This window comes from Rhea americana, unplaced genomic scaffold, assembly GCF_003343005.1.
Source record: "Rhea americana isolate MKP2758 unplaced genomic scaffold, rheAme1 scaffold_40, whole genome shotgun sequence".
In the NCBI taxonomy this organism is placed as follows: domain Eukaryota; kingdom Metazoa; phylum Chordata; class Aves; order Rheiformes; family Rheidae; genus Rhea; species Rhea americana.
This window is the reverse complement of record NW_028186535.1, coordinates 1,683,847-1,702,158: the sequence shown is the minus strand read 5'-3', so window position 1 is coordinate 1,702,158 and position 18,312 is coordinate 1,683,847. Positions and strand designations below refer to the sequence as shown.

At 38.2% G+C, this 18,312-nt stretch overlaps 1 protein-coding gene across 1 annotated transcript in view; it reads left to right on the top strand.

Moving 5' to 3' along the window:
- MRPS28 (mitochondrial ribosomal protein S28) overlaps positions 1-15,153 on the top strand; it is an 87,795-nt gene extending 72,642 nt beyond the window's left edge. The window contains exon 3 of the mRNA XM_085314320.1: positions 14,429-15,153. Within this exon, the coding sequence (XP_085170446.1) occupies positions 14,429-14,582 (154 nt within the window). The 3' untranslated portion in view covers positions 14,583-15,153. The remainder of the gene's footprint in view (positions 1-14,428) is intronic.
- The last annotated feature ends 3,159 nt before the right edge of the window (positions 15,154-18,312 follow it).

Below are 18,312 nucleotides of genomic sequence, written 5' to 3'. Positions count from 1 at the left end.
TTTTTTTTCTTCAATAGAGACAGTACATTAAAGTAGCTTTGTGGGCAGTGAATTGTTTGAGCCAAGCCTGGCTAATAACACATTCTCCTTGGCAAGCAGTCCTGCAAGGTATGGTTGGCATGGTTTGCACAGTCATGGGGTTTATCCCAAGCATGCGCAGCAATTCTGCTGCATTGAGTAGTAGTTTTAATAACCTTATTTAATGATTTAATAGAAGTGGTCTGACTGTGAAGGTAGAGCTGTAGTGCTTTCAGCTCTTATTTTTTACTTGTATGAAGATCTGATACTATACATGCCATCTTTTAAATCATTTTTAGGACATCTGTTCCAGGTTTCTGTGTAATTGTTCTAAGTAAAAAAGCTCAAAATCAGAAACTAATAGCACTAAGTATATGTCTAAGCTTTCATACAGAAAAGAAAAAAGCCCTTTCGAATTAGTTCTTGTATTACAACTTATCAGAGCACGCTGTGTTTCTTTGGAAGGAGCCAATAACATTGCCAACCTAAAGCATTGAGTTCAACTTTTCTGGTTTTGGTGATAATGAGCAAGAGAAACATAGACCTGTCAGCTGGGATCTTGATTAAGTTCCTTTTGTCCATGCCACTTTTTTATCTCTATATGTACAGATTTTGTCCTGACTTTAACTGTTTTAGTTGGCAGCTTTATACCCTCATAATAAATACATTTTCAGTTGGAAGGTCAGCTCATGCAGATCCAATTGAAAGATTGCACAACTTAAGATGGATAAAATGAGGTATGGCTCATTTTCAAAATGACTCAAAAAAGAGGGATTTTGAATTAAAAATTCCTGAAAGAAGCTGGTTTTAGGAAGAGTTTGGAGGTAAGACTATGGAAAACTAAAGGTTACTTGAGTATGTATAATATCAATTCATTAATTATGTTGTTTCTCAATTTGTTCTTCTAATGATAGAAGCTCTATTTCTTCCTCTTTACCGAGATCTTCTTTACCACTGGTTTCCTTGCTGCAGAGAAAGATGAAATGATTTAATTTTCTGTGCAGCTTTCATCTTTCCATATTTATGCAAAAAGAACCACAGCCTCATTTATTACTTGTTTTCTCACTTGATATTTTTATATTCATTTAATGAGAACTTATCAGTGTTTCTCTATTGATCAGTAAGTAACAAAAGATGAGTAAGTGGTATAAAAATGCATTAGCCAATCAACTAGATCGGGTAGGTAGTTGTTCTTATAAAGTATCATGGCAACTACTGCTAATTTGTTTCCAGGTGTTCTTCACATACTGCATCCAGTTCTGCTGTTATGAACGCACCAACTTTTAACTGTTCATATACATTTTTTTCAGCCCTGAGGCCTGTTTCTTGTTTCTCCATTTTCACTGAATTCTTTTGATTGTACTTACTCTAATCTTTTCGCCCCTTTGTTCAGTCTCCTCTTCTGGGTAGCCCTGTTTTTAAAATACGAACATGCTCTCCYTTCTGCTGTCATAAAAGTCAGTGTCCCTTGAACAGAATTCGCTTCTGCAATCCTTCCTATGTTGCTGCTCCCTTTTGGTTAAGTAATCCAAGACACGTTCTTGTGCTGTATCCAAAGACACGTTTTTTTTCTAGCTTTCCCTTTAAGTCCATCTTTGTCTAGTTCAAACTTGCAACCTCAGATTTGCCCTCATACCTCTTTTGAGCTATCCAGCTGCTCATTCCTTCTTTATTGCCTCCAAAACTAAATTCTACACTGTTCCTTCTAAGTTCCTCTTAACAGGTACGCTCAGTGACAGAATCTGTATTTCCTTAACTTTATGGCGTTATGGCATTTGGATAATCTTTGTCATTTCTCATATCTCTTTCTTAATCGTGCCTTGTTTTGTGCTATTTGTGCCTTTTCTCCTTTTAGTATTTCTAAAAATTGCTCTTAGCCATCTGCACTCATTCCTGAACTTCACTGTGTGTAGTAGGTCAGTGGCTTGCTGAGTGAGCTATCTCACTGCTAGTGCCTTATCTAGAGCTACAGTGTTCTTCATAGATGTTCTTTATGCATTTTCCTGTTGTGTTTTGTTTCATGAAACTTTTTTTTTTTTTTTTTTTTTTTTTTAATCTGAAACATGCCTTTCCCAGAACTGTCTGTCTCCGGTTAAGGCCTCTAGTGTTAGTTTTAGCAGAAAGTGGAAACAGCCTTGTGGATAGTTTTGTCCCATGCTTCGCATTCTTTCTTGCCAGTTCTTGAAAATACAGATGATAACGTCAAACAATTTGTATTTTTAAAGTTCCCTGTAAGAATTTTACGTTCTCTCTGAACAGGCTCTTATTAATCAGAAAAAACATTTGAATGAGTAATATAAGTTTTAGTTAGCTTGCAAAGAAATGCTCTTCATGAAATCTGAAAATGTCCCTTTTACAGGGGCACCATGACCTCTTTTTCRTCAGAAAGTCTGTTCTGTGCTAGCCTGTATTGCACATTCAAAATATAAGAAGCTAAGATTGCTTCTAGGACATTCAGATTAAAGGCACACTAACAAGTAATTGAAACTTGTTAATGTTGGGTAATATTCTCTGGTTTTTAAATACAGGTATTTATTTGAGCTTTGCATGCTTAGTAATGCTTCAGTATGATCTTTGTGCACTTTAAGTARTAAAGTTAATAATCTATGTTGTTGTATTGCTTTCTTGCAAGATCCTATTTTAACTGCTTTTAACTTTGTCAGTCTTTACCTATCATATTGATACTGTTGGTATTCTAAGCTAAAATCTTTGATCTCTTCTTCTCTGAGCCTCATGCTGTTGTCTGAGCAATCTGCATATGTTGCATCTTATGGTACAGTTTTGTGTTATCTAAATGCAGCTCAGAATATGCCATAAGTGAAAGAAGAGTGACTGAGCAAGGCATAGGGCAAATGTTATGGATAGGAGTGTGTAAGTACCAACACCTGAAAAGGAGAATTGGGGGAAAACATGGGACTAGGAAGGTTCTGTTGGACCAGCAAAGAGACTGGTAGTTTTCAGCAGTCCCGTGGGAGGAGCAGTCCTCAGTGTGTGGCCTAAGTTACTTGATAAAGGGGAACTGTATAGTAACTCCAGTTCCTTGTATCTTAGAGCCTCCTTCTCCTTGAAGCACACCAGCTCTTACCAACCCACTATCCTACAAAGTTGTATTTCTCTACTTGCATCTCCTCCAGACTTCCCTCACCCCTCTTAGTCTTTCTCTGATTATTTTCCCTTCTTAGAGACCCTTCAACCATCAGTGTCCCAACCTCCCTTTAAGCTCTCTTGCTGGATTCACATGCAACTGAAAATTTGAGTATCTGCTTCAGATGTTCAGCAACTCCCTTTTCAGTCTGATTGGATATACCAGCCCTTACCTTATGGTTTTCCTCACTCATTGCCACAAGACGAGCCATTCTAGCCATCATCAYCACCACCCTAGTCTTCTGCAGCCCAGCTCTCTCAAGAGAAGAATAATTCCAGCTATGTATCTGTGTTGGGATTTAAAGACAAAGAAAGGATATGGAAAGCATTTACCGTCAATCTAGGTGAGAGCACAGGAGCAGGAATAGAAGACATATCTGCAAAAACCTGCAGGCAGTACATGAATAATTCTGGCATGCTGAAGTTTTTCCTCTGTAACAGCTTCTCCTAGGCTGAGCAGGTTTTTTTTTTCATGCATTGTCARTGCTCCCTTAGCTAGTGTCATTACATGGACAGCAAGGGGGAGAAACAATCTGATTTGAATTTTGATACAGTATCTGCATTACCCAAACTCACTACTTTTGCTAACAATCTAACAGTTTTTCCTGGATTAGAAAAAGAGTACTGGAGATGCCTAATCAGATCCCAGAGAGGATGGTGAGAGATGAATTTAGATGAACAGGGACAAATGTAGAAAGAGAACGAAATTGAGAGCTTGTGTGTTAAGACGAAGACTAGCACCAGCACCGGAAGTTTGGAGCAGTGAAGATTTAGTACTATATACATGAAGAGGATCTGACTTGAGACAAGCTCCCAGAGAGRCTAAGAGAACAAACAGGAACTGTGATGGGAATCAACTGCGGAAAGATGACTATCTGCTAAAGCACGCTTCTATCCAGAGTTTTGATTGGAATTAATCCAGAACACTGGGTTCTTCTGCCCCCCCCCCCTTTTTTTTCCCCACTTGAGTACATTTCTCTTTCATGTCTTGAGCAGTTTGCCTGGCTTCTGGTGCCCAGAAGCATGAAGGGTAATTTTTTTTTCTTATCTTCTGTAGTACAACTGAAATCTTGTTTTTATTTAAATACATCATAATATTTATTTTTAAAACATCTTTAAGTTGTGAAACAGTGTTTTTATCAAAATAATTTCTTACATAATTTAATCAGCAGAAAAAATATAAGACAATCTGAGCTAAAGACACAGCTTTCCTTTACTCAGTTTCTTTGGATTGATGTTTCCTCTCAAGTTAAAGGATATGTTTTATCTTACAGACCAAGAAAGGAACTGGCATAGATTGTTGTATGATGGCATAACTGTATCTGATACAAGTTCTTAGATGACAGGAGCCACCTTTTGCAGGTTTCATTTGTCAAAGCTTACCWCAGCATGCTATAGAGAGAAGGTTATATCATTCATCTTTGTACTATGAAGTGCATTTTAAAATATAGATTATCCTTTCTCTTAAAAAGAAGGATGCTTTTCTAAAAGCTTTAGTAAGAGCTTTTTTATGAAGCATACTAATTCTTGCAGAGGCTGAATTAATTTTTTTCTATTCTTGTGAGTCTTGAGTACTTAGTTTTTTGTCTGAATTGAAAGCAGGCATGTTACACTTTGAAACACTTCATGAATATAAACATTTGCTTAAAGACATAATATCCACATTGGGTGCAGTAGAATTTGGGTTTAAATAATTGTCACCTTTGACTGTGATTTTTTTTCTGTCTTGGAAAAAAATGCCATTGATAGATATTGTTATAATAGCAGAGAATGACAGTGACTTCGCCATGGTTTGCTGAGGTGTTTTCCATGGCAATGATAAAAATTGCTGTAAGTCTTTGTATTTACCTTGTTTTAGCTACCAACTCTGGAAAACTTCCATGTTTCAACTATACCAATGTCTGTTGCATTATAAATTAGCTGCCAGTCATCTTAATAGCCAGCAATGGAAACAGAGATAAAGAGGCTGAGGTCCCTGGACTCTGCATCTCACAGAATGACCATGTCAGGGCTTGACAGATACATTTAAGTTTTGGTCAGCTCTGTAAGGATGAATGGAGATAGCACAATAGTCCCTAAACATGGGGTGACTCCCAAATTTGCTACTCTTACCAGTCTATTTGTTAATAATATTGAACTTTGTTAAGAAGATTTTAAGAACATGCAGCGACATTTGTGTGGGTGCATGTTTCTGTAAGCTCTGGTTAGATATATTTTGAAGTGCTCCAGAATGTTTTTTGTGTGCCAGGATCTAGCTAATACCCTCAGACTTTTTCTGGGTTTCATGTCAAATTCATAGAATCATAGAATCGGTAAGGTTGGAAGGGACCTCTGAAGATCATCTAGTCCAACCTCCTTGCTCAGCAGGGTCACCTGGAGCATGTTAGACAGGGTTGCATCCAGGAGGGCCTTGAAGATCTCCAGAGAAGGAGACTCCACCACCTCTCTGGGCAACCTGGTCCAGTGCTCTGTCACTCTTGCAGAGAAGAAATTCCCCCTCACGGTCAGGCGGAACTTCCTGTGGTTCAATTTCTGCCCATTGCCCCTTGTCCTGTCACATGGGACAACTGAAAAGAGTTTAGCCCTGTCCCCTTGACACCCTCTCTTCAGGTACTTGTATGCGTTGATAAGATCCCCCCTCAGTCTTCTCTTCCCCAGGCTGAAGAGGCCCAGCTCTCGCAGCCGTTCCTCATAGGGCAGGTGCTCCAGCCCTCTGACCATCTTCGTAGCCCTATGCTGGACTCTCTCCAGTAGCTCTATGTCTGTCTTGTCCTGGGGAGCCCAGAACTGGACACAGTACTCGAGATGAGGCCTCCCCAGGACTGAGTAGAGGGGCAGGATCACCTCCCTCGACCTGCTGGCAACAGTCTTCCTAATGTACCCCAGGAGACCATTGGCCTTCTTGGCCACAAGGGCACGTTGCTGGCTCATGGTCAATTTGTCATCCACCAACACTCCCAGGTCTTTCTCTGCAGAGCTGCTCTCCAGCAGGTCAGCCCCCAGCTTGTACTGGTGCCTAGGGTTATTTTTCCCTAGGTGCAGGACTCTGCAGTTGTCCCTTTTTGGACTTTATGAGGTTCCTCTCCACCCAACTCTCCAGCCTGTCCAGGTCTCTCTGTGTGGCAGCACAGCTACCTCGGGTGTATCAGCCACTCCTCCCAGCTTGGTATCATCAGCAAACTTCCTGAGGAGGCACTCCATCACCTCATCCAAGTTGAACAGGAAAAATTTCTGCTTTCGCAGTGGTCAGAATAAAGTAGGGCTTATCTTGGGCTTCCTCGGGTACATAARACACTGATTGCCCATAGGTAAGCACTGCTCAGCTTTACTCAGGTACTCAGCATACTGTGCTAATGAGCGTTGTTTAAGCTGACGGTTTCATAGGAGTTTTAAGCACTCTACTTAACTCTTTCAGGAACATGAGCTAGGTAAAGAACTTTTATCTGGCAGAGTATATCMCTTTTGCATAAAAAGGATAGTTTTGACACATTTATCAAGACATAGAGCAAAAATATTCTGAAAATTGGCTAAGCAAATGTCAGAAACAGCAAATGCTTAGAAGAGATCAGAAGAAGATATTTGCTTGCTTAGTGCATGGAAAGATGAAAACAAACCAATTGAGTGGGAAACAAGTGCAGCTGAAGTGGCAATGGGTTGATGAGTCATGAAAAAAAAGATTTTATTTTCTGATAGAATGTCACCAGCAACCTTGGAGCATTTTTGTGAAGCATTTGATTGCAGAAAAACAGGGATGCTTTGAAAATCCTATTTTGAGCATCCATCCTTCTTTYGAATGACTGGCTGCTGGTAATAAATTATACAGGAACAGAATTTATGGCAAAAGGGACCTTCAGGTCATGTCTTTGAATTTCACTCGAATCAAGAGACTCGAAATTTCGGCAGGTAGCCTTGAAGCGAWGTAAAGCATTTGTTCTGACCTCTCTTCACTGGAAGCCATCAATGGCTAAAGAGTTTCCTTTTGGTGATTTGTTCCAGTTGTTAATCAGTATAACTGATAAAAAGGTTATTCTAAATTGCATTTGTCTGACCTCAGTTTCCTGCCATTATATGCTTTTACCAGATAGATTTAGGAGTCTTTTATATCAGTATTTTCTTGCTGTGAAGGTATAGATGACTAAGTCTTTTCCTTTCTTTTTTTTTTTTTTTTAATAACAGATTGGGATATTTAGGTGATTGTTCAGTTTTCTGCTTGTTTTCARTCCTCTCTTTAACAGCCTTTAAAAAAAATTAGGCACCAGCACACAGCACACTGTTCTAACATCTCTCTTACCCAGGTTTCCACTCTTTGCAGAGTTCACACTACGTTGCTACAGCCACTTTCCACCGTCTTGTTTATAAGTGCAAAGCTCCGGTGGGGTCTTCCAGCCCCAGCGTTGCACAGGCGCCGTGCAGAGCGTGTGTGTGACTGCTGTGTGCAGGGTTTCTGTAAGCAGGATTGCTCTTCCCCCCTCGCTACATGAACACTGTGCGTTTTGCCCGGTGAAGCCCCCGTTACCAGGTTGCAGATTGCCGTGTGGGCCTATCCTGCCTTCAACTTGATTAAGCAACCAGCTAATCTGTCTTACGCATATTTTTATAGACAAGAGTTGTGTGTACACCGGCAGCGAATGAGCGATTGCTGGAAATCGGTGTGCCCTGACTGTACTCCCTTCCTTGACGCCAGCAGTGAGCAGTCGGTACCAGGGAGGTCGGCTGGGCCCTGCATCCAGACGGTTGCTCGAGCCAGCCCTGTGGCCTCCCCTCGCTGCTCTTGAGACTGCTGTAGGGTCAGGATGCACCTGCGAACACTTCGAAATGCCRGCAGCTCCATCTTGCCACAGCTGTACTGCTTTATTGCCGAGTAATTTGATTTAGAGATTTACTGCTCTCTAGTATTGCATTGCAGTTTCTGTATTACTAGTGAGGAGCTACAGGTATTTAGTGAGTGTGCACAGTGGTGAAAATGATGAATGAAAARGGTGGAGAAAAAAATACTGTCAAATTTAATTAATGACCGTCTTTTCTGTTGTATTTTTTCTGAGATTGATAATGTAACATCTTCCACTTAAAAAATGGGAAATGATAAGAAACAGTTAAGAATCTTAAACTGTTCTGTACTGTACCATGTTAACGTAATGAAATAAAAACTCTTGACTAATAGATACGAAAAATATATTTTTAAATTCTCACATTGCAAAAATGAGAGAAATCAAAGCTTCTAATGGCATTCTCTGAAGATGCTCTCTCTAACCCTATCTCTGAATTGCTTTATATCAATATATTTTATATGGACAATACATTGAGGGATTCGTTTATTTCTGTTGTTGAAAGCCATCACTAGAATGTGTGAGGAGAYGTAAAAAATACTAATAAAAATATGTAAAAGATCCAGATGTAAATCTCTAAATCATGGCCTTGGTATAGGAATAAAAAGACCAAGTTTAATTGCTGTCTTCCTGTTCATACAGGCAGGCTTATTAGGTGTGGAACAGACAGTGTGGAGGAATGAATGGTGGGTGAGAGCAGTCAGAGCAAGCCCCAGAAGTCAGCTCATTTAGCTTTAAATTTCACAGGTGATCATTCCAAAGAAAGCAATGGAAACTGAAAAGCAGTAACAAAATAGAATGAATATAAGCTAAGATACTCTGTTTGTCTTTCAAAATAGCAGTCTTGCATTTTTGTAGTATAGAATGGAAAGGTATCTGTGAATGCTCTTTTAAAACGAGGGGGAAATATTTAACAAGACCTGGTGAGACTCAACCATTTCCATAGTTGCGTTGTTATTTCTGTAGGTCTGTTCCCAGAATAAAAGGTTTATTAAATTTAAAATAATAATTTGAATATTATTAATAAAAAAGGACTGCTTGCTAATTTGCATGCAGTTTTAAATGTTGGCTAGTTTAACAAAATGCCTGTAATTTAGAGTCTGAATAAAATTCCTGATGCCATTTAGTAATAAGAATCCTTCCTCTACATGTGAAATTGCACACCTGCAAAACTACTCTCCTGTTTTCTTTGTAGTAAACAGTATAATTATAATGAAAAAAAAATTACTTATAGCCTCCTAGTTTGTACATGCTTTTTTTTAAAAAAAAAAAAAAAAAAAAAAAGATTGATCCCTCCTAGCTATCTTGAAAGTTGGCAAGAGCTGAAATATAGCATTCCATGTAATCCTTCTCCATTTTTTAAATTTTGTTAAAATATTACATTTTTTTGCTTATTTGTACGTTTTAAGGAGACAAAGTGTAATATCTAGTAATATTTAAAGTTTATTAAAAATAACAAGTTGAGTTCTTGACTGAAAAGTTATTTTTGTTGTTGCTTCCCGTAAAGTTTTAACAGACTTAAAAGCTTCAGTGCAGAAGTGAAAGGGTAGGTTAAGAACCAGGTTTCAGTGAAAGGGAGATAGAAGGAAATTTCTGAGACACTTTAGTTCAGAAGGGTGCATTATGTGCTGTTTATGTGTGTCCCACAAAGAAAGTATCTATTTTGATGCAAGTTAAGGCACAGCAGTTTGATATTTACATGCAAAGAAAAAAAGCTCTACTTTTAATGTAATGACAGCACATTGACTTTAATTTTTTGATTTGCTTTTAAGCAGCATTAACAAAGATACACTGCGTGCTTTCTCATACCTTTTAACTAAATCGATATGGTTGTACAGACTTAAAATTCAAACAGGAAGCAGAATGTCTTTTAACTTCTTCTCTAAGTGAGAAGTCAAAGTCTTYTGACTTCTTCTCAAGTGCTTGTTGAGGCCACCTCACCTCCCTTTGTTTCAATTTCCATCCCCTCTGAAATGAGATGTCAGTCTGGGTGCCCCCACCCAAGCTTGGCATGCCTGAAGGATTAAAATTGATAGCTCTTGTGGGGAAATGATTGTTAGCAAAAAGAACAAATGGGCTTTAAGCCCCAGCTCTGTGAATATATTCAAAGTTGGTTGTGCAAGGAAATAGAGCTACTGTTTTTTCCAAGAACCTGCACTGAGTTGTTAGGATGTTGATAAAGTATAACTGAACAGCAAGAGGGGATCAAGAGGCAAGCTCTGCTCTGGGATAGTGCCATTCAGGAGGAGGGAGAGAAGAGGAAAGCGTTCACAGTAGAATTGGGATTATGTGAAGAAATACTATGGGATATAAGGGCCTGAAGGAATTATGTATCCCAGATGTGTTACCTCCATAAATTCATTTCAGTCTTTTTGTTATTGTCTTTCCAATAACCATTTTATAAATAAATTCTAAAGAAGTGAGGAATGCTTTGAGTCTACTTGCAGAATGCCTTCTTTAAAGTTTTTTAGCAGATACCTTTACCTTAATTTGTACTTGCAACCAAACTATCTTTGTTTACTTCAAAGTGAATTTAATATYGTCACCTGTCAATAGGAAGAGTGCTGGGAAAAAGCACGTGCATCCTTAACAACACAGTGCTTGGAGGCTGCGTGGAGGTGAAGGGATCCTGCTGATCCTCCTGACACAGGAGGATCTTGAAAACCAGCACTGTCACGTGAAAACAAAGCAAGTGCTTTTGCAAAATGAAGACGGACTGTCTCTTTCCTTCTACGCGGGTGTTGTGCATCTCCTGGAGCGCTGTTTCTGGAACTCACAAAATGCCTGCTTTGTCTCGGGGCCGCCCTTAAAGCTTCTGCTTTGAACATAGGATAGTTTCATCTGGTTTRAGGAGGAATTCCTTTGTGCTGTGGGTAGAGTATGATTACCATGCCTGGAGCAACCTAGTATTTCCTTTGGCKTCAAAATGTGCTGGACAGAACACCACTGCGAGTTGTATGCACAACTCTACTTTTTATACCTCTTCTTCCGATCATTTATCCTAAAATCTTTTAGCTGTAAGGAACATCTGTCACAACAACAAATGTTTATATCCACATAAATTGACAGTTGTGTCAGCTCCTAAAAGTGATGTTCTTCAGGATCTCTTTGTAAGCAGGTGTGCAGTGACTGGAAAATTTTCTTTAATAATTGGATTAAGTATGATTAAAGTATCTGGACTCTGTGTCTGAGTTACTGCAGCAGCTTTTTAAGATTGTGAGGCTTTTATGAAAATACAGTAGCTTGGCTTTTACGTTACGAATATATGCTAAAGTCATATCTGGAAATTTGAGCAAAGTTCTCACAAAGTGTATAATGAACAAAGTCTTTCTRATGCTATGAAATATGGGGACTTATGCTTAGGATTTATGTATTAAATTTGCTTATTAATCGTAAGAAGAACAGTTTCTTCACAGATTTTCCTCATAGGCTTTCCTGGTGCTGTATAACACTTTCTGATTAGAAAAAAACTAATTTCCTCTATTCAGTTGCAAACCATTTGGACTATTGTCTAGCAATGAGACCAAAAGGAGCTGTTRCATGATGAAAGTAGTATTTTGTATTTGGGTTACAAATATGTAGCTCTTAATATCTTTCCTACTCTGCACAAGTAGTTGTTATCGAATCTAGAGGGGACTTCTCATTCAGTGTAAACCTCATTCAGATTAATATTCTGCAGATAGGTGTTGGATTATGAAGAGTTTTCACARTAGCATTCTAGTTTATGGTATTAGCTTTTTTTTCTGTGGGAGAAAGGAGAGAAGAAAAAAGCAGATTTTGGGGATTTAAAATTTATCACAAACCCAGTAATTCTAGTATTAAGTTTTATTGGGTTAAAAACATGTCCTTYAYTTWTTTWTTTWTTTATTTTAATAGAGCAGTGTTGTACTTTACAGATTTGAATTTAATATCACTTAAGCTTTAATAGTTTTGTGTAGTATATCGTGACTTTTCAGTGACTTTCTCTTCYGTGGCTCTTTTCAGTAGTTTCTTTCTTTTCTAGACAATATGCCTATACTGTTTTCCATGCTTGCTTGTCACCTTCCTTACCACTTTTCCCCCTCTTCATRTCTTCTTTAGTCTCTCTTTTTTCTTCCTTCTTATAAGATGTCTGCTCCCTCTCCTTTTCTGTCTCCTTCTGAGTTCYTTCTCTGCCTCTCCTTTTACCTTCTCCCCAAAACTATTTTCTAACTTTTATTTTTTAAATTTGACTTCTCTCACTCTCCATCTACTCCTTACATCCAGACTCAAAAGTCTATACGTTTATGCCAAAGGGAAGATTAGGAATCAGGATAATGTTATGATTGGATGCTAAGGCAATTTTTTAGCGAGAAGCTGTCAAAGGTACTGGCTAGATGTTTCAATTCATACTAGAGAATTTTCTGTGGATTCTGTGGATTTGTCCCAAACACTCAAATGCCTAAAATCGCTAGCCAGCATGTAAGGTTCATGTAAGGTTCTTCAGCTGTTGGCTGCTGGAAGGAATGAGGAGCTTTCCTTTTTCTTCCTCTTCTTATCTCAAAGCACCCTGACTTCTTTGGGGAACTTTCTCTTGTAAGCAAGCCTAACACATCCCAGAAGCTACCTTTCATTTTCGAAGTCTTTTGCATTGTCTTTTGATTTTGTTTTGCCCTTGTCTTAGTCTTMTGAAATGTTGCATGTTATCTTTTGTGAATTAGTTGTAAAACTGTCCTGTTGGGAAATGCAAGTAGTTCACAAAGAAAGGGGCAAAACTCATCTTTTCCAGCTAYGCAGGTAACGGCCTCGTAGAAGCCAGTCTCTGCCTTGGGAGCTGTGCCGTACTCTTCACTGCAACAGTTATTTTACTCGCTTTTTGGGCAGATCAGTGACTTGGTGTTTTTAAGAGAGTGTATGACGTTTCCACCGTGCCGATTCATACAGACTGAGAAAGGGTTCATCAGGACAAACCTCTGCAGAAACCCTCGCTCCACAAATACCCTCTCTAGCTGCTTGTTCAGCGTAGAGCTATAAAACGATCTTCCTTTTCTGTTCGTAACATAACTGAGCATGTTGCACAGGATAACCAAGAACCATGGGAAGTTAATAAAAAATAGAATTGCCAGAAAATAAAAGTAAGCATATGAAAATACAGCAACTTTTCTTAAAATGTTTGGTTTTCCAAAGGGATCTTGGTTAATGTGTGGAACGAAGGTCAGACCTGGTTTGGTTTTSTCAGTAAACAGTTATCAAATGACAAAGATTGTCTGCGTAGGTTGAAGATGAAAATGAGTAAGGTGAAAGTGTCATACAACAAACTTCTCCATTATGTTTTCTGCAGTTTGTAACTGGAAGATGATTATTTTCAGTGGCTATTTTCTTGCTTTTGCTCAAGGTGGTCAGGCTTGATACATTTTCAGCCCTTTCTTTTAACAAGAAAAAATGTATTTGGCTCAAACTTTCAAAACAAGAATAGTCCTCAGTTTTATTGCTGCACTTTGATTGGTAGCTCTCCAGGTGCATTGTAAAAGATGTTAGTATTTCAAAAATCTTCACTGATTTGTCATGGTGAGCTTGACACATGGTCTAACTTTAAAACATTTTGTGCACTCGCATCTGCTTCTGACTTGAAAACAAAAGAAAGAAGAAGAGTAAAACAATAAACCCCAATGCTGTAGGCGGAATGTTTCATTAGAGTAGTTGTGGGATTTCTTTTTAATTATATGTATTAAAAAAGTTGCAGACAATATGCACTTTTGGGAGAGAGAAAAAGACAAGAAAAGTTCCTTGCCTGAGGCCCAGAGCTGGAAATACAAGCCATAGTTAGCTGGCGTTATGTTTTTTTGATAATAGCAATGTCACCAGTGATCTAATGATGACTTGTCCTCCCCTTTAATGATAGGATCTGCAGGATAGCAGATGATACAATAACATATTTTGATAGAAGACAGAAAAAGTGTCCTATATACTTGCTACTTCTCTGTAGAGCTTCCATTCTTATAGTGGAATCTGTTGTTTCCTGCTGTTCCGTGGATGGGATTAGATCTACAAAGATTGGCTCTGCCATGTTGCAGAGTATGTCCTTGGATCTCTGGGTAGGGTTATTAATCCAATAAACRTATTTTCTCAGTCACTGAACTTGTAAAGGTTTTCTCTCTAGTCTTTCCTTTTGGTGGAAGCTGTTATCAGTGACAAGTAAGGCTCAARGGAGAATACTGTATGCATGAAAATGAATGATTTAAAAGAAAGAGAAATCATAAAACTGAACAGTGAAATATTTGTGAAACTCAGAATAATCTGTCTTTGTATCTTAACTTCACTGTTTTAGTGSTGCTGCATTATGATTAAATTCCATTATAACACATTGTTTTCTATGGCACTGCTACCTCATTCTGCAGACAGAATYTGCAGATGCTTCACAAGATGCAAGACTGCTGCTTATCAAAGCTTATCTTGTTCTCCATTTCCCTTTTGCTCCACAGAAAATATCAGAGAGGATCCCGAGTACGTCTGAGACTGCTGGATCTTGAACTCACATCTAGATTCTTGGGCGCAACAACTGATACAACTTTGCTGGAAGCTGATGCAGTGCTTTTAGGGCTSGTGGAAAGCAAGCAAACAAAGCAAAAAGAGTAAATTTCATGTAAATGAACCCACTTTATATGCTTCGAGTAAATCAGTTCCAAGTTACAGTGCAGAATTTGTACAGTGGATATTGGTCTTGATCTCTGTTATAATACCTTACGCTTTTATCTTTGATAAGGTGATTCATTGAGAAATAATGATTATTCTTTCCTTTAATTTGAGCTCTCATTTCCATTGCTTGTTAGTAATTTTTGTCTGGTCATGAATATAAGTGAAAAGAAACTATTTCAATGTAGTAGGCTAAGTTTAGTGCCTTGGATTTCTGTAAGTAAAGTTAAGAAAAATAGGAATAATGGATATTTGAATTCACAAGCAATGAATCGTGTTCTGGTGTTTCCACATCTTTTTGGAGCATTTGCTATCAGAGAGATTTTCTTTTGATTCCTGGTATATCCAAGTCTTAATTCTGCATACTCATTTCTATAGCCCCTGTAGAGTGCCTAACAGATGTGATGAGGGCAAGTGAAATTTGTCATTTTTATGACCACATTAACAAGGAAAGCCTTTAAATYGTAAAATGTATTTTTTAAAAGCTGGAATAAAATGAGAATTGTTAAGATCATATGCTTTGCCAGACTGTAGTGACATTCCAGTGGCAATCATTTCTAGCTATTTGTGATAATTTAGCAAATTGTGCATTGACTTAAGCATGTATTACTCAAATCCACGTGGTCTCTTCCATTGGAGCAGGCAACATGAGCTGTGATGTAGGCACTAAAGGAGGTATAGTTCCTTTTGTGTCTCATGCCTAGGTATTTCTGCATTTCAGTCACATGAAGGAAGAGGTGATATGGGATCCATAAAGAATAGGGTGCTAGAGAGCTATCTCTAGGCTGCCACAACTCATAGCCACTTTCCTTCTCTATATTTATTATATTATATTATATTTATTAATTATATTTATTTTGATATAGAACAGCAACTATATCTGTATAGACCTATATAGATTTATATCTGTATCTAGATACTCAGGTAAGAGGTCATCAGAGAGCAGAAAGTGTGAATAATTCTGTTAAGCTGCAGCTGACCTGTGGGTCAGAGATATGCTATTCAAGTAAAAGTCTTCATATGGTTGAACAAAATTTGTCATACAGAACACGTTGCACAGGTTTTAGTCTTTCTAGAGATCTTTTCCAAAAACACTTTATTTTACTTTATAAGTTGTCTTCTTTTATTCTTTCCTTTGAAAGCACACGCAAGGAAACGGGAAATCAAAGCTTGTATTTAAGTTCCTTTTCACCTAGAACCAGAGGCTTATCACACTATTGTGTGATTCTTCCTTACTCTCCTACCCAAAGAAAGACTGGATTCCTTTCCTTCCTTTGCCCTTTTACAACACTGAGAAAACAGTTATTGTGCAGGCATCAGCAGCTATAGATAGTTTCCAAAATACATCTTGTGAATGATCTGTTGAGAAGAATGTTTTAAAATAAAGTATTTATTTGAACAAAATACTAGGAGGAATCACATGGAAAATGTGTAATCTTTTTGAAGGGAATGAACGTGTTGTAGCAGATCCTTTCATAGTTTTGCAAACTGAAGCTGTGTTTCTGAAATCAGTAAGGCTCCAAGCAGGAGAGAGGAAACAAGCCATGTGAGCTTATTTTGTTGCCTTAATTTGCTCATTCATCGCAGTGATCTTGATTAGGAGAATTTGAACATGAATTTCATTGGGTGTTAGTCTCTAGGTAGGTAAAGAGTTATACTACTACTGAAATAGGAAAAGGGCCTTTTTAAGAAACCAGAAAGGATATAAAATATCAAAGGTAATCCTTTCTGTTAAAAGTAACCCATCTTGCATGTTTGATCAACCTTAAACAAGAGGAAATACATGCATTAACGTTTCAGGACCATACTATATTAAGACTTATTTTACAGCAGAATATCAAATATCTATTTTATTAAAGCTTCTTCTGGATAACCCTTAGAAAAGTAGCTTTTAAAGATTCTCATGATTGCTAAATGTGTTATCTGATTTATTCAAAACCAGCTTAGTATTTTATTTGGAAATGCACAGGTTCACATGAACCAACTCAGTCTTACAAAGTGAGCTTGCCTTCATTTGAGGGCGGTAAACTGGCAGGTGCTGAAGCTGGTCTCCTACACTTTTAAGTTCTACAGACATTAACTGTATGGTTGAAGCTGCACAGGCTGAAGCCTACTGCTAGTCTTTAGTGCTTGTAGAGAACTACTCTTTATTCAGGCCCTCAGCTTATCCTCGGTGATCTTTCAAGACAGTTAGTTTTGAGACCTCTAAACTCTGAATATTCTCCTAGCAGGACTGTTCAGACAGGAGTCAGCCAATAGGGGAGCCTCCATTTGGGGTAGCTGATGCCTGTTACATGTAGTCTTAATTCTGTGTACCTCCCAAATGAAAAATTGGAATCATAGGACAGGGAATTTAAGATTTCTCCATGATAGGTTGTTTGTATAGTTTGTGTTTTATATTTGTCATACCTATATATTCCAAGCAATCTGTGTAGGGTGCACATGCTTTTTATACTTAATGTGGTGTAAGGAACTAACAGTGTGTTCAWTATTGAATAAGCAGGCAGGCCCACTCACATGGCACTGTGTCTTGTAGAAGTTATGAGGCTGTTCTCCTTTCTGACTCAGATCATTTGTAAGAGGAGAAATTGATAATGCACTCAGGTATTTCTGGTGCCTTCCATTTATTTACAAGTTCTGTGTTCCAGAACGCAGAATAAGTCAAACAAACGTAACCCTTTTTCTGCCATTTCTCATCTCTCTTTCCCTAGGAATTCTCTCTTCATGGCCATACGCCTTTTTGCCCCTTTCTTTGCTTTTGCTGCTGGTACGCGCACACAAGCATACATCCAACCCGTTCTTCTTGAACGATACACAGTGAAGTCTCTTCATCCACATAGTTCAGATTCCTGAGTGGCCTTGCACGTGCTTTTGTTTGGGCAGTTGCATGAATCTGGCTTTTTGGTGGGAGGTCGTTATTATTTCATATAGGAGGATAGTTTTTTCAACTAACGTAAAGAAAGGGTAATAGTCACGCCACCAGCTTCTGTGACACTGTGCCTAGCCCGCAGCAACACTCATATCACTTAAGAATGCTATGTGTATTACTTACATTAACCAAAGTCATGCCACTGATTCAGTATACTGACACTTAAAATTATAWAACTGTAAGCATAAATACGTAATTTTGCTGAGAACTCTTAGGCCAATAAAAGCTGAGTTCTATGACTAGTTTCAGCTGATTGCTAAAATGAGGAATTTCTCTACTGAACATTTTGTGCTTTTCTTTCAAATTTTGTAATTTTGACTTACTCTGATCAGCTTATCACAGATCATCATCCAAATCACATGGATTTAATCTAACAGTTCATTTTTTTCTGGATTACACAGCCAAGAAGACATTTGGTTTTAGCAGATCTCAGTTTTTGTTTCTTAATCTTGTTTTTCAGAGGCTTGTTTTCTATAACACTCTGATTTTTGTACGAGTTTAAGGCTTTTTGCTCTGAAAATTCTCAAGGARCAACACAGACCCCGGCTCATTAGCAGAAATACAGTTCTCTCTTTCCATCTATCAGATACTGCTTTGTATCCTGCCCGCATCTCTTAAGCTCTTAATTGAGGGCAGATCCCACCGTTTGGATATCTGTGACAGATTCACTTCAAGCAGTTGTAATTCATACTTGGTACGGTGTAAAATTTATGCTTGGAGACTAACATGAGATTCATCGGCAGC